The 14,315-nt window shown below is 42.6% G+C and overlaps 1 protein-coding gene across 1 annotated transcript; it reads left to right on the top strand.

Annotated features, from left to right (window-relative positions):
- The first annotated feature begins 3,504 nt into the window (after positions 1–3,504).
- On the top strand, positions 3,505–12,704 carry siah1 (siah E3 ubiquitin protein ligase 1). The gene is made up of 5 exons (XM_037254026.1): positions 3,505–3,728; positions 8,432–8,486; positions 9,131–9,312; positions 10,359–10,655; positions 11,043–12,704. The coding sequence occupies exons 1-5, from the start codon at positions 3,615–3,617 to the stop codon at positions 11,412–11,414; spliced, it is 1,020 nt and encodes a 339-aa protein (XP_037109921.1). The 5' UTR covers positions 3,505–3,614; the 3' UTR covers positions 11,415–12,704.
- Positions 12,705–14,315: the final 1,611 nt, after the last annotated feature.

Here is a 14,315-nt window from a genome sequence, read left to right as displayed (position 1 = left end):
GTCCGCCACATCATTTTAGGTGACCCGCGAAGACAAATTGTGCATTGAATTCATGTCCATTCCAAAATTTCTAATTGTTTTCACTTTTAAAAAAAATAGATATATTGTTAGCAATTTTTATTACCATTCTTTTTTTTTTAAATAATTTTTATTTTCAAAGATTTTATTTCAATATTTCATTTTTCAATATTTGAACACTTTTTATTAGACGATTTTGAAAACTAGTTATTCAGTTTGTCCTGTAGCCTATACTATATATGAGACGTTCATTAATTTGGGTTGAATACCTTTTCACACACAATTTAATCATTTACTGCTTCAGTATTTTTACCTTTTCACTTGGTGAATGAAATGAAATTAAGTCCCCTCTAAGGTCAGACAGCCTTTACAATGTAAAGTTGAAGGATGTAAAGTTTACATCCTTCAACTTCACTGTCAAGCCAGAATAATAGCAAGCAGGTGTTTGCTTGTGATAAGCTGTGATAAGGTGTAGCGACTGCCTTTTTTTTTTTTTTTTTTCAGATATTGTAAAATTAAATTCTTATTAGCCCCCCCCCCCCACACACACACACCACCATCCCTGACAACCACACTTGTAGTATATTGTCAAGAATCGAGCGGGTATAGCAGTATAATGCAATTTATGCTGTTTATGCTCAGTGGAAGTAAACATGCACCAGATGTAAACTGCAAAAGGCTTCATACACGAATAAGATGGCTTCCAAATGGAAATTAGTACAGCATAACTAAAACCAATCTTATTTTGACGTTCACCACACTACAATGTAAATCAATCATTGGCTCTGACTGTGTTTATAGTCAGTGTGTGTGTGTGTGTGTGTGTGTGTGTGTGTGTGTGTGTGTGTGTGTGTGTGTGTGTGTGTGTGTGTGTGTGTGTGTGTGTGTGTGTGTGTGTGTGTGTGTGTGTGTGTGAGTTTCCGTGGCCGTTTCTGTCAACTTTTGCATGTGGTAGTCTTGATTTGCGTAATATTTCTGTGACAAGTCTGTCAAACAAAGCACAAGTCCTCCATCACTATACTGACATGCAACTATTGCTGTGGTATATTTTGTATTTTCAGCAACTGTTTAAAATTGTATGCCAATGATGATAAAAAAAAAAAATTCTACTGTATTTGTCACTGGAATGAAATGTTGGTGGTCTTTGGGTGCCCTAGAATATGAAATATGAGTTTGATTATTCATAGTTTCACTTTATGACCCAATTATGGGTGTTCAAATGAACACTTTACACTTTGTATTAATTATTACTTGTTGCGCTAATGTACTGTCATTGTCGGTGATGTCATTTGGCGTGTGTCCAGGGTTTGTTGTAATTCCTGTAGTACAACTTTCAAGTTAATGTCATTCGTTGTTGTTCTGAATAGAAACAAATTAGGAGTGCTCACTCTAGATCCATAATCCAAAAACTCATCACTACGCCACCTATTTTTAACTTTGACTGAATTCAAAAACTGCCGTTACTCCTTGCGTTGCGGTTTTGTGTATTTGTCTCTGTAGTTATGGTTATAAATACCCATAGTAAGTGCACCGACCACCACATGCCAGCAGGTAATGAGATGCAGACAAGTCTCAAGACCTTGGGGGCAGAAGTCGGAGTGTTGAAAACAGTGAAAGGAAGAGAAAACACACAGCAGATGGAAACATTTGTTACATACGTACATTTTGTTTGAATTTGTGTCAATCTAGCAACCTGACAACAGTGGAACATTTGAACAACAACACACAATCCTTTCCAATGCCTTGTATGTGAATTCAACGTGTATGGCATTTCGCCCATACACAACCTTATATTATGGACGTCACTTTTTAATAGCATGTGTAAAAATAGTGAGGGCCTCTCATTCTTAGGAAATGTTGGCGGTGGCTGAATGGTTGCCTGGGTAACATTGCTAACTTGGGACAGTGTTAGGTATTCATATCCCGCGCAGGGTTGACAGCCCACCCAAGGAACATGGCTGGGTTGTGTCTTCTTCTAAGAAAATGTTGGTAATAAAATGCATATTATTTCTAACCACAGCTATACTGGTAAGTTGCCCAGTACTGGCTGAGTTTTAGCTTTTTCACCCAATTTGGGTTACTAGCAATTTGCAGTTTTAAGCGTGCTCACAAAAAGGTGAATCTTTAAAGCCTAAGACTTTACAGTGTGCATTCTTGTCTTGTATTATTGTGTTTTATTTATTTATTTATTTATTTATTTTACTGGCAATACTTCCTGTAAAAGTCTCTGTAAGTTAAATTCTGTGGTCAGCATCTCATTTTCCTCCTTTTCCATCATTGACATGACACAGGCACCGATGTTAGCGTGAATTTTTGTTTGTCTGCCCTTTAAGCAAACTGGGCTTGGCACAGCTCACCCGTAACCTCGACCAGGAGAAGCTGTATCAAAAATGGAAAGAAGGATGTCGATCGGAACGACTTCATGGGCGTTCTATTCTCTGCAGTGCAACTCCCCTTGCTTCAAGGGCCTTGACTGTAATTTGGACCATGTTCTCCATAAGAAATTCATCAAACCTCTGGAAGGAGCCACTGAGAGCCAAAATGAAGTGGACAAGAGTCTGCTGCCATGCAGAGTTATGTGTGGAATTTGCTGATGGCAGTGGGAACAGTGGTTGGCTGCCTCTCAGTCACCTTTCTCCCGCTTGTTTCTGGTAACCTCAGCCTCTCTATCCTCCTCTTATCCTCACTACACGCATCTTGTTCAAAACCTCTGTCTGTGGCTTTCCACCACTTTTTTCATTGTCTTTGTCAGGATTAGAATGGTTTAAACAACTCATGTGCTGTTCTTTCCAAGCAGAAAGTCAAATTCCAGCATGCCAGAGTAGCGTAAGACTCTCGGGGGTTTGGATTTACCAACTTCCTACTTCCCACCCCGACCCCCCCTAATCACCAACCCCAAGCAACACACATTTTCTTTTCTGCTTCCACTACTTTCAATTTTCTGTGTGTAAGCGCAATCATTTAATTTTGATTCATTACCGTTACTGTTGCATCTTTTCAACAGTACCCTAAATATTTTTGCCCCATTTTTTAAGAGAAAAGTTCATTTTGAACCTTCACACCAAAGGTACAAAGAGTGCCCATTGATGGTTCTTCCTTTGTGCACTGCTAAAAAAAGATTGAGTGTTGATGATGAAGGTGCCATTTGAGTTCATCAAGATAACTAACACAGTATGGTGCCCTCACTGAAGCAATCACTGATAAGTCAACAAGTAATAATGGCCGAATTGCAAGAAAACCATCCACAATACGGCATCTTAATATCAATTTTGTCTCAACCCTAGAAACCACAAGGTGTTTTGTGATTTATAATAATAATACTAATACTAATACTAATACTAATAATAATAATAATAATAATAATAATAATTGTTGTATCGTTCTGTTTTGTATTTTCATTTATCCCGCTATTTATGATTTCATCTAGATTTTCACTTTTTCAATTAATCTTCTTTTTCATCCTTACAGACGGCAAGAGAAGGGCGCGCTCCCGATGTAAACTTCAACAAGCATACGCGAGCCCGAGCAGCTGCTAGTTGCTAGTAATAGCGCCCGCCTGGCCTGGCGTCTCGCCTCTGCTTCACGAGCATTTGCGAATGTGTGTCCCCGCAGCTAACCAAGGAAACACGGACTACACTGAGCCGCTGTCGACCCCTTCTCAGCTTGTACGTCGTTCTACCGGCGGTGAAGTCAAGGATATTTCTTCCGAGGTAAGACGGGTCGTGGCTATTAATGGCGAGAGGAGACGATAATTCTTTTTCGGGGGGAGCGAGTGTGCTGTGGTCAAAACAACAGCGTTAGCTTCCTTTCGATTAGGCTAACATTAGCCAGCCGTGATGCTAACTTGTTTGCAGGCAGGCTTCACTTTTGAAATGACCCTTTAATTGTCGCGTTCGGACGAATATTGCGCGTTGCTTCTAGGAAATGGACACGTTTTCGTTTGTTGGGTTCGTGGTAGGCTCGCTAAGATAACAATTGATCGATTTCGTGAGCTTGTATGCTAAGGCTACTGCTCTCCGTCACGACAAGGCCTTGTGTCTCATTAACACAAGCAAGCAAAGAATATGCCGGCGTTTTGTCAAGAAAAGCATACCATTTCTAGTTGACTCAGCTTGACTCAACGTCAATATTTTCTTTTATTTCTTAGTTAAAGAGTTGCTTCGGTTCACCGAGAGCGTAAAAGATGAACACTGACTCGATTGTGGTTGCAGTGAGTGACTTGACTTCAAGTGGAGGCTTGAATGTCAGCATTGAGCTTAAAATGTAATTGAAACGTCTCCGTCCTGCAACATTATCTTATCTTTTTAATCGGCTGCTGTAAGTAGACCTGGTTGTAATGTGAACAAGCACAGGCGCTACATTCTTGACCGCTTGTTGTCATTAAGCGTCTGTGCTTGTGCGGATTAATGCTCCTGTGTAAGAGAAGCTTTATTTCCCCTCAATCAGCCACATTAAGAGCTACTAACTGTTGTCCAGGCTTAAGTTCGACCATCTTTTATATAATTCTGAAATTAGCCAGTCATTGCTCTCATTTGATACATTTGATTTAATAAAGACTCTTGCACTGCACCTTTAGCCTTTCTTCACTTGGCTCACGAATAAATGCTAGTGATCAGCTGAGTAGCCCGTTGCTATAACACTCAATGAGTCAAGCATCAACAGTGGTGCCCTAACACTCCTCGCAGTGTTTTTTTTTTCCTGCTATACTCTGCAATGTCTTCTTTTAAGGCAACATGGGGTTGTTGATAATGTGGCTGTTTGCAATTAAACTGCCAACCATTTTCAGACCCTCTTCTATGCTACCATGTCCCAAAAAATTGTGTGCATTCTTAAAAAGACAAACATGTCATTGACACTGAATGAGTTAATTAGGGATCAGGTTCATAATAACTGTCAAATGTTTTCTTCTGCTTGTGGAATTAGTGTTGTGCATCCAATATGATAATCAGATTGACAGCTTAGTAGTAGTGGTTTACCTTGCAAATGTGATCCTATTGTGCATCTGTCGGAATATGCCTTAGTCTATGCGAACATTGTTGTAAAAGATAGAATTACAGTTAATTATATGGAGGGGAAAAAATGTTGACTGCAAGTATTCTTGCGTAAACCTTGAAGTAAATGTTTGTATGAAAAATTGCTCTCGTCTCCAAATGTAAACTAATCAAATGGAGAAGCCGTGAGAAACTTTTTTTTTCACATGATGTGATGACATAAGCGTATAAAGCAATGAAATGCATGTAAACAGTAATAACAGCATTGAGTGCCATTTGTAACCTCACGGTTATAATTCAGTAAATAGTTGGATGAAAAATACTTAAAAGGACTCAACTCAATAGAAATGAAATGGCTACTTTTTACATGTATTTTTATCCTGCACGTATTCTTTAATCCTTTTGTTGCCTCAATGTTAGGCTGTTGTGAATTGAGGACCACATTTTTTGTTGATTTTTACTTTCATGTAAAGATGACAGTGTTGTTCAAATGAAGCCTTTTTCACAAGGCATTGTAAAGATGACTAAAAACATAAATGGGTTGTGTGTACTGTGAACAGCCGCAACTTTATTGCCCCATTTCTACTGCACAGTACAGAAGTACAGTATGTACTATTTGCAGCAGGCATATTTGGCTCGACCTGCAGTCGTCGAGGTTTTTTTTTCCACCACGAAAGAGGATGGCCTCGGTTGTGGCGGGAAACTTCTCTTACATCAATAAAGGCAGCGCTTGGAGACACACGACTAGCAAGCTGCAATCGAGGAGGCCAACAGGGACTTCTTGTTTGTGGCGTACTACTTTTGAAATGGATCAACAGGCGACTTAGAGAAGCTCCTTATTACTGAGCGTCTTGTCATAAGTAAACAATGCGAAATAATTCTTCTCCTGGTCTCTGTTTCTTAGTGGGATTTTTTTGCTGCCATGTCGCGCACAGTACATTTGCTGACGCCGGTCTATTATACACACTGTAAAAATAAAAACTCCGTTGTATTATTTTTCGAGGAATGTCGTACAAGTGACAATTTTAAAATGTACGCTAGCATTGATTTATGGGGGAAAAAAAACTGCATTTTGATATTTATCTATTTTGTAAGTACAGTTGGAAATCATCAACATGATTGTCTTCACACAAATGACTATTATTAATCACATCACACAGGTTCTGCCTGTAAGGAATACAGACTTTCTAAGTCAATCAATACATTGCCTAAATGTGTACAGGACAGCGCATTCCATCCACGATGGTGTTCCTGTTTGGTTTAACCGATAACACGCTTGTGGCAAACCTCATCAGAGTTGTCGCGTAGTGAGCGAGGGAAAGTCTGGCACATGTGTCGGGAAAATCCTGTCAGTGATGTCAATGCACTTCAATCAGTCGTGAATGAATGATCAATCGCACGTGTTTGCGCGCTACGTACTCAGATGTCCCACCAGAGCCTATTTAATGACCTCTTGTGCCCTATTGATGGCCAGGCTTTGTTCTCCGTCTTCTCCAGTCCTCCATTTATCTTTTCCCTGTAAATTGGATCAAGCTCATGGCTGAAAGTGTCTTAATGAAATGCGATTGTTGCTGCTTGACAAACGCTTCGTTCCCATGATGCTTGCTTGATTTGTGTCAGCTCCGACGCGTGCCCGTGAGTTGATGCCGATTGAACCTCAATTGGGCAAAGAAATGGCCGGATGGCCCCGATCCAATGATCCATTCTCCCCTAAAATACAATTTATACTCTGGAGCGCTTAATAATCTGAAAAGTACGCTTCACACACACACACATTTGAGCTGGAATTCGTTTTTGATGGTGATGCTGTCTTCAAAATTTGGAGGCCATGTGTTCAGGCCGTTTGCAATAAGCGGTACTTTGTGAAAAGAAAATAAGGAAGGGCGTCAGAGAGCACAGCTGGTGGTAGAGCCCGCGGACAGACAAGACTGAAATCCGAGCCCTTTGCTCAGTAGAGAGATGGTGGAGTTGGGGGGAAGCATAGGGAAAGAGTGAGAGAGGATGTGGCTCCAAAATGAAGAGTTGTATTGCTGAAAACACAGCTCTTGACATGAGTAGGTGCATGAAGAAAATAGAAATGGAGTTCATAGTTTGGTTAATATATGGAAAGAGAAGGGGGCGGGGCGGGCATAAGTGAGTGTGATCATGACTCTGTTTATGCTGACATTGGACACCGTCTGAGCTCCACACCCTGCAGTGACACAGACTGCACTCCAGGAGCCGGCCAGAGAGCATGCAAGAGTTTGGGAATTTCCCTCCTCTCCAACCCTAATTTCCTTCCGGAACGGCATGCGGCCAAATTTGTGTTTTGCAATCATTCTTCAAATCGGCATTTTTGGGGTTTTCTTTTCTTTTTTTCTTTTTTTTTGAAGTTATAGCGATATAACGGCGCTTATCTTATGACACATGCATGCTTGGAAATCATAAAGACCTGTGTTTGAAAACAAGCCCGTCACCATCCATATGACAATGGACCGCATATTGACAGACTTAATGGATTCATTTGCAGAATGGTGTGCAGCAGAAAGCCATCTGTGGTATTATCTGCAGTAGTGCAGCTTCAACATACCCTCAAGCATTGGGCGGCCCACTTGAGTGAAATATGATCCAGGTGTGTTTAGGGCGACTGTAGCAATTGTCAACATCAGCGAAGAGTCGCCATGGAGGAGGTGAGCAGTGATGAAAAGCCCAAAGGGAAATGGGCCTTGTCGTGTGACGCTGCCACCTTTTGCACTTTGTCATTTGGACTATGAAGGGCGATGGTTCAAATCAGGCAGGGTGTCCTTGAATAAGGCTCTCTTTTTTTTTTTTGGGCTTCATTTTGTAGCCAGCGGAAAAGAAATACTGTTTTAACTGGTCATGAAAGCAGCAATTCCCGTTTCAATGCCTATTGATTTAGGTGTCACTTAGAGAATTGGCCAGTTTGAAGTCCCAAAAGGGGGTGCAGCCAAATCTGGAGAAATGGAAACATGGAGATGAGTCCATTGATTTGATGTGTGGGCATCAAATTATTTCATCTCTTGTTAGAAGCAGCAGTCCATTTTGGATGATGTAATGTCTAACTTGGACTAAAGAATGCACTAATGACCATATCAAATGGGTTGAGACAAAGTAGTTCATGGATACTTATTTTGTTATTTATTGTGCTAATCAATTGGAATTTTATCAATTTTTTTTACAAGACTATCTACTTTTATGTTAAGTCTTATCTTAGTGTTTTTCATGTTGTTTTGAATAAAAGTGGTTCAAATTGCCCAAACATTGCATCATCTCCATGATTGTCAGAGACAGGAAAGTAAAATCTGTGCGGTGCCGCTCATTCAACACATTTTGTAACCAATTAATTTAGTGTTGTGTCAATCATTACAGTAGACTAACTGGGATTTTTTTTCTCCCCCCTCCCCATTTTTCTCTTTGCAAAGGTCCCCACATTTCAAGAGAAGACGAAAGCCCTATTTGGAAATCTTATGGACGAAGGTGAGTCCGGCCTATGCTGCTTCAAAGCACCCTTGCATGCCTCCTCTGCAAACAATAGTGTTTAACTCTGACAAGCATGCCATGTCGCTACTTATCAAGCTGCATGCTGCGCACTCCATATGGCCAGCTAAATTGTCATTTAATCTCCGTGGCTTACCGACTAGGATTGCCGTGCCCCTCGGCAGGCTTTCTAAATGTTAAATACACTACTTACTAAGAGTTCTGCATGGATCCAAATCAAGATATGACTTTGTCCTCTGTGTCACGCTTCTCCTTGATGTGGTCATGGCGTTGTCCTTAAAATGAATTAGGCAACTGAGTCATTGCCTACCCTGCAAGGACCTGCCTTGACATGGTTATGCTCACTGATTGTGACCCTGGCCTTGGACTATCTCGATGCCACCTAGATGCAAAATCGAAGTGCATATAAAGTCTACACACCCATGACCTATGACCTGTACAAGGCAATTGCAAACAAAGCGCAGTGGGAGTTGGGGGGGCTTTTTATGCATTCACAAATGGTTTGCTTTGAATTTCAGGTAGTTTTGACGTTGGATTAAAATCTGATTTGGGGTTAGGAAGACATGAAAACACTGGCGATGTCATGACGAAAATGGTCCTTCCTCTATTTGTGTTTTGATCAGAAATGAGTCGCCAGACTGCCACCGCGCTCCCCACAGGAACATCCAAGTGCCCTGCCTCCCAGCGCGTCCCCACCCTGTCGGGGACCACCGCCTCCAACAGTGACCTAGCCAGCCTGTTTGAGTGCCCCGTGTGCTTTGACTATGTCCTGCCCCCCATCCTTCAGTGCCAGTCGGGTCACCTGGTATGTGTTCATTACATCACAAAATGTGCATATTGCATATCAAGACTCTTGTTTTAGTACAGCGAAAGCTCAAATTGGATGGAATCAAGCAGCCACTTATTCGACTACTGTGTCCGGCCGGCCACGCACTTGGACTTGATTGCCTGTGTGGATGAGATGCTCCCTTTCCAATCATATACTGTCCTAGCTATCCGTAACACTGTAATAATGCAGTATTATAGGTCAACAGCCTGACTATTTCTTATCACATGCCTTTAAATTAGCTACTTTAAATACTACTTGAAAATGTATTTATAACAAAAAAATTGAGGTCCGTGACCAAACTGCGTCAAAGCGCGTAAAATCGAGCTTCAGCTGGTTTATGGCCCGATTGACCAACTATATCACTCTTTCTTTTTTTTTTTTAATCACAAAATAGCTTAGAGGTAACCATAAATGAAGTCTTAAGCTGTTTGATGCCTTGCATAACATATATTGTACTTCTCTGTGCTTTTAAAGTTTGGGGCTTGACAGCCCCTCAAAATATTGCTGTCCAATGACCAATCAGACAAGAATATACTGTTCTATCTTAAAAACATTATACAAAAAATTGCGCCATGCCGTTTGTAATCAGGGCAAGGAAACCAAATCCAAATATTGTCAGGCAACAGGAAATTAGCCGCTGCAACAATCAATCACTACTCGCTGATGGTTCTCCAAAATGCTGTTTTTGATAACCAACAAGTGGAAAAACAAGAGATTTCAATACTTCCTGTTGGCCTGTCAGAGAGATATGGAAAAAAAATCACAGTGATGTTGTTGGCGCAACTATAAAACATTTTTCTTTACATGATTACACATGTTACACAAAGCAGAGGATGGAGAGTCCTGTTTGATGGCCAGTATCGGTCAAGAAGTGGGCTCACAAGTACTTCCTGGATGGAGCTTTCAAATTTTGCACACGTGTTTGTAATTGCGACCGGCCGGGGGTTGCAGTCAACTTTGTCTGGTCTTAAGAGTTCAAAACTTCTGCCCCTCCTTCAATGTATCTTTGTGTCCTTCCTCAGGTATGCTCCAACTGTCGGCCCAAGCTAACCTGCTGCCCTACCTGTCGAGGGCCGCTGGGCTCCATCAGGAACCTGGCCATGGAGAAGGTGGCCAACTCGGTACTCTTCCCATGCAAATACGCCTCGTCAGGCTGCGAAGTCACGCTGCCGCACACCGACAAGACGGAGCACGAAGAGCTTTGCGAGTTCCGACCGTACTCGTGCCCCTGCCCCGGCGCCTCCTGCAAGTGGCAGGGCTCCCTGGATGCCGTCATGCCTCACTTGATGCACCAGCACAAGTCCATTACCACACTGCAGGTCAGCACTTGGTTTACAGAGTGTCCACAGGGTGGCGCTTTCGTCCATCTTTTCATAGTAGTGGCTGATCCACTATATGGTTGTTACTTTTGTGCAAAAATGGTACCATGGCAAATTTACAAAACAAAAGTACTTTTACGGCCAAAAAATACACCTAGATCTCCAGTAAAAAGACTTTTGTCTTTCACTTTTTTAGGCTCATGCTTGTGGAATTATAAAAGCTTGCTATTGATTTCTAAACTAGGACTGAACGCTTAAAACAAGCTTGTCTTCAAAATCAGCTGCGAGAATCCGGGAAGAAATGTCATCCTGTAATTATCACGGGTTCAAAGGGACAATTTCAACCTCTTTTCAATTGGATACTGATGTACCTGCGGTCTCTTCCAGGGGGAGGACATTGTGTTCTTGGCCACAGACATCAACCTTCCCGGCGCAGTGGACTGGGTGATGATGCAGTCGTGCTTCGGCTTCCACTTCATGTTGGTGCTGGAGAAGCAGGAGAAATATGACGGCCACCAACAATTCTTTGCCATCGTGCAACTCATTGGGACTCGCAAACAAGCGGAGAACTTTGCGTATCGGTTGGAGCTCAACGGCCACCGGCGCCGCCTGACCTGGGAGGCCACGCCACGCTCCATCCACGAGGGCATCGCCACCGCCATTATGAACAGCGACTGTCTGGTGTTCGACACGTCCATCGCGCAGCTCTTCGCCGAAAACGGCAACCTAGGCATCAATGTGACCATCTCCATGTGCTAAGAACTCACTGGATAAGCCAAGGGGGCGAGGGGCGTTTGCGCGCATGTGTGTGTATGTGTGTGAGACAACCACTTTCCGGATGGGTTTGTCGGCCATTTTGAAGGGGTTGAATCAGCTCGACTTCATCTCCGCCAGACTCCTTGAAGACACTATGGATGTGGAATTGGACTGTCTTGTCGGGCAGCTGTGAGGAACCCGGGGCGGGTGGATGAACATGAGGGTAAAACTGTTGTCGAGATGGCTGAAGCCTTATAAACACGCAAAACAAACGTACATGTGAGAGTCACACATTTGTTGTCGTTCAGCATCTTCTCTGTTCTTGTTTTGGTGTGCCCCCTCCTGACCCCCCAGCCGCTCACTTTATCATTCTACCCCCCCTAACCCTAACCCCCCCACACACACACACTACCTGTTAAAACGGGCCAGCGGCTCCACGCTAGACAGTTGGCAATCTATCTAGTCTCAGTCTCATAGGTACAGGCCCACCCTGTCCCTCGCGCACCTGTCGGCATCGGGGACGTGCTACCAAGTTGTAGCTCCCGGTTCTGTCGAGGGCTCCCAAGCCCCGTAACACGGGACATCCTCCAGCCAGTCTCTCTCACACAGATTCCTGACGACTGTGCAAGACACACCTTTCATCACCTGAGTTCTTTATTGATGTTACAACACTCTCTTCTCATCTATGTGATGACACTCGGAGGGATTTTTTCCAGCCCAAAAATGATCTCTCAATGGTTCACCCAATAAGTGTGTTTGCCTGTGTGTGGATGTGACAGAGAGACAATAAGGTCACTCTTGTGTGTTTAGGGGGGGGGGGGGGGGGGGGGGGCACAGCATTTCAGTTCAAGTTTTCTTTGTTGGATTTCTTCAGTCTATTGGAGAGAGATGAACTAATTGGCCTGCTTATCTCTACCATCCCTTCTCAGTGACCAGGATACTATTCTTATTACATGGAGATGATCTTTATTATTGTTTGTCAAATGACTTTCTACAACAGACAGACAGTTGTCAAACTTGTGGCTAAACAGTGTTTTCGTAGGTAAAAGCAAGTTGAATTCTCTTGTTTCTCCTCCCTCCTCTGCCTGGTTGCATTGTTTGTTTTTTCCTCCTTTAATCTATTTGTCCGTATGTCCTCTTGTGGTAAGTCTTCTTTCTTCTTTGTTGTTAAACGAGAGCATTCTCCATGTGGAATCTCCGTCATCTTGCTGCTCTCCCTCAACTGGACCCTCCCTTGACCTTTTCTGTTTTAACATGTCATTAAATACATTAAATAAATTTATCTTTTTCATACCAGGTCTCCACCTTTATTTATTTTTTAAATGACATTTTTACTCTACACACGTGATTTACATTTATACTGTAAAATGCGGGCAGTGTTGTGACCAAGTGGTTAGCACATTTGTCCTACAATTTGTGTCATGGATCGGAATGGAGCAGGGCGACCAAATACAGCTTGGACCAGGGTTTATTGACGGGATAAGGTAGTTGAAGGGAGGACATGGGGAACAAGCCAACAGAACCGGCAAACTAACATAACTTAACGGCCTAACAAATATCAACGGAACGGACTGACAGGGCTGGCAAACAAAAACCGAACTAACAGAGACATGAGACAAGAAACGAGCGACAACAAATAATCCGACAGGGAGTGAGGGGCAGACAGGATTTAAATACACGACAGCTAACGAGAGGCAAGTGAGAGTGTTCACACTGATCATGGGCACACAGGAGAGGAGGGGCGAGCACACAGAGAAATTATGACAAAATGTATACACAATAGTGATGTGCATTCCAGTTCTTGTAGGTGAATTGAATCTTTAGAATCAGTTCACTCAAAAGATTTGTTCAAACGAATCATTCAACGAATCGTCCCCCCCCACGACCAATCGGCAGCGCCAGCAAGCGTTAGATGGAGGAGGGACTTTACGAGTCAGTGACGTAACTTCCCGGTTAATTACATTTCCCGTTCACCAACGAACGAATCTGTGAGTGAACGAACCAGTGAGTGAGTGATTTGCATTTCCAGTTCATCGCGAGAACGGATCAGTGAGGGAACGAATCCTGACTTTCCCGTTCGCGAACGAGTTAATGGGTGAACTGCCTTCCTTCCCGTACATCAACGGATCAGTCAGTGAACGTGTTGAGTCTTCTGGCGTGAACTATGAATGTAGATTTACAATTTGCAAGGAAAGAAAGAACTAGTGATGTGCATTACAGTTCTTTTAAGTGAACTGAATCTTTAGAATCGGTTCTCTCAAAATATTCGTTCAAACGAATCGTTCAACGAATCGTCCTTTAGGAAGTTTAGGAAGTGATTCGTTCACTTTTGTTCACTGAAAAGATTCGTTCTTTTGAACCCATTGTGTGTAGTTGTATTGTTTAATGTGTATGGGGTGTTTCCACTGGATGTAAAAAAAAAAAAAAAGAAGCTGTATCTGTGTGTGTGTGTGTGTGTGTGTGTGTGTGTGTGTGTGTGTGTGTGTGTGTGTGTGTGTGTGTGTGTGTGTGTGTGTGTGTGTGTTTGTGAAGAACGAATCTTTTGAGTGAACTGATTCTAAAGATTCTATTCACCTAAAAGAACTGGAATCCACACCACTAGTTCCCTCACTGATCCTTTCTCGCAATGAACTGGAAATGCAAATCACTCACTCACTGACTCCTTCACTCACAGATTCGTTCGGTTAGTGATACGGGAAATGCAATTCACGACTCGTTCGTGAACGGGAAGTTACGTCATTTTCTTCTTCGTTTTGTTATATGGCGAGGTGGCACCAGCTTCAATGCGCATTACCGACATCTACTGGTTGACGTCATATGAACTGAAAAAAAGAACGAATCACCTTACGAAGTGATTCGATCACTCTCGTTCACTGAAAGGAGTCAGTCCTCTGAACGAATCGT

Source organism: Syngnathus acus, chromosome 6 (genome assembly GCF_901709675.1).
Source record: "Syngnathus acus chromosome 6, fSynAcu1.2, whole genome shotgun sequence".
Classification (NCBI taxonomy): domain Eukaryota; kingdom Metazoa; phylum Chordata; class Actinopteri; order Syngnathiformes; family Syngnathidae; genus Syngnathus; species Syngnathus acus.
Note: the sequence above shows the minus strand (reverse complement) of the source record. Positions and strands in the feature narration are given on the sequence as shown.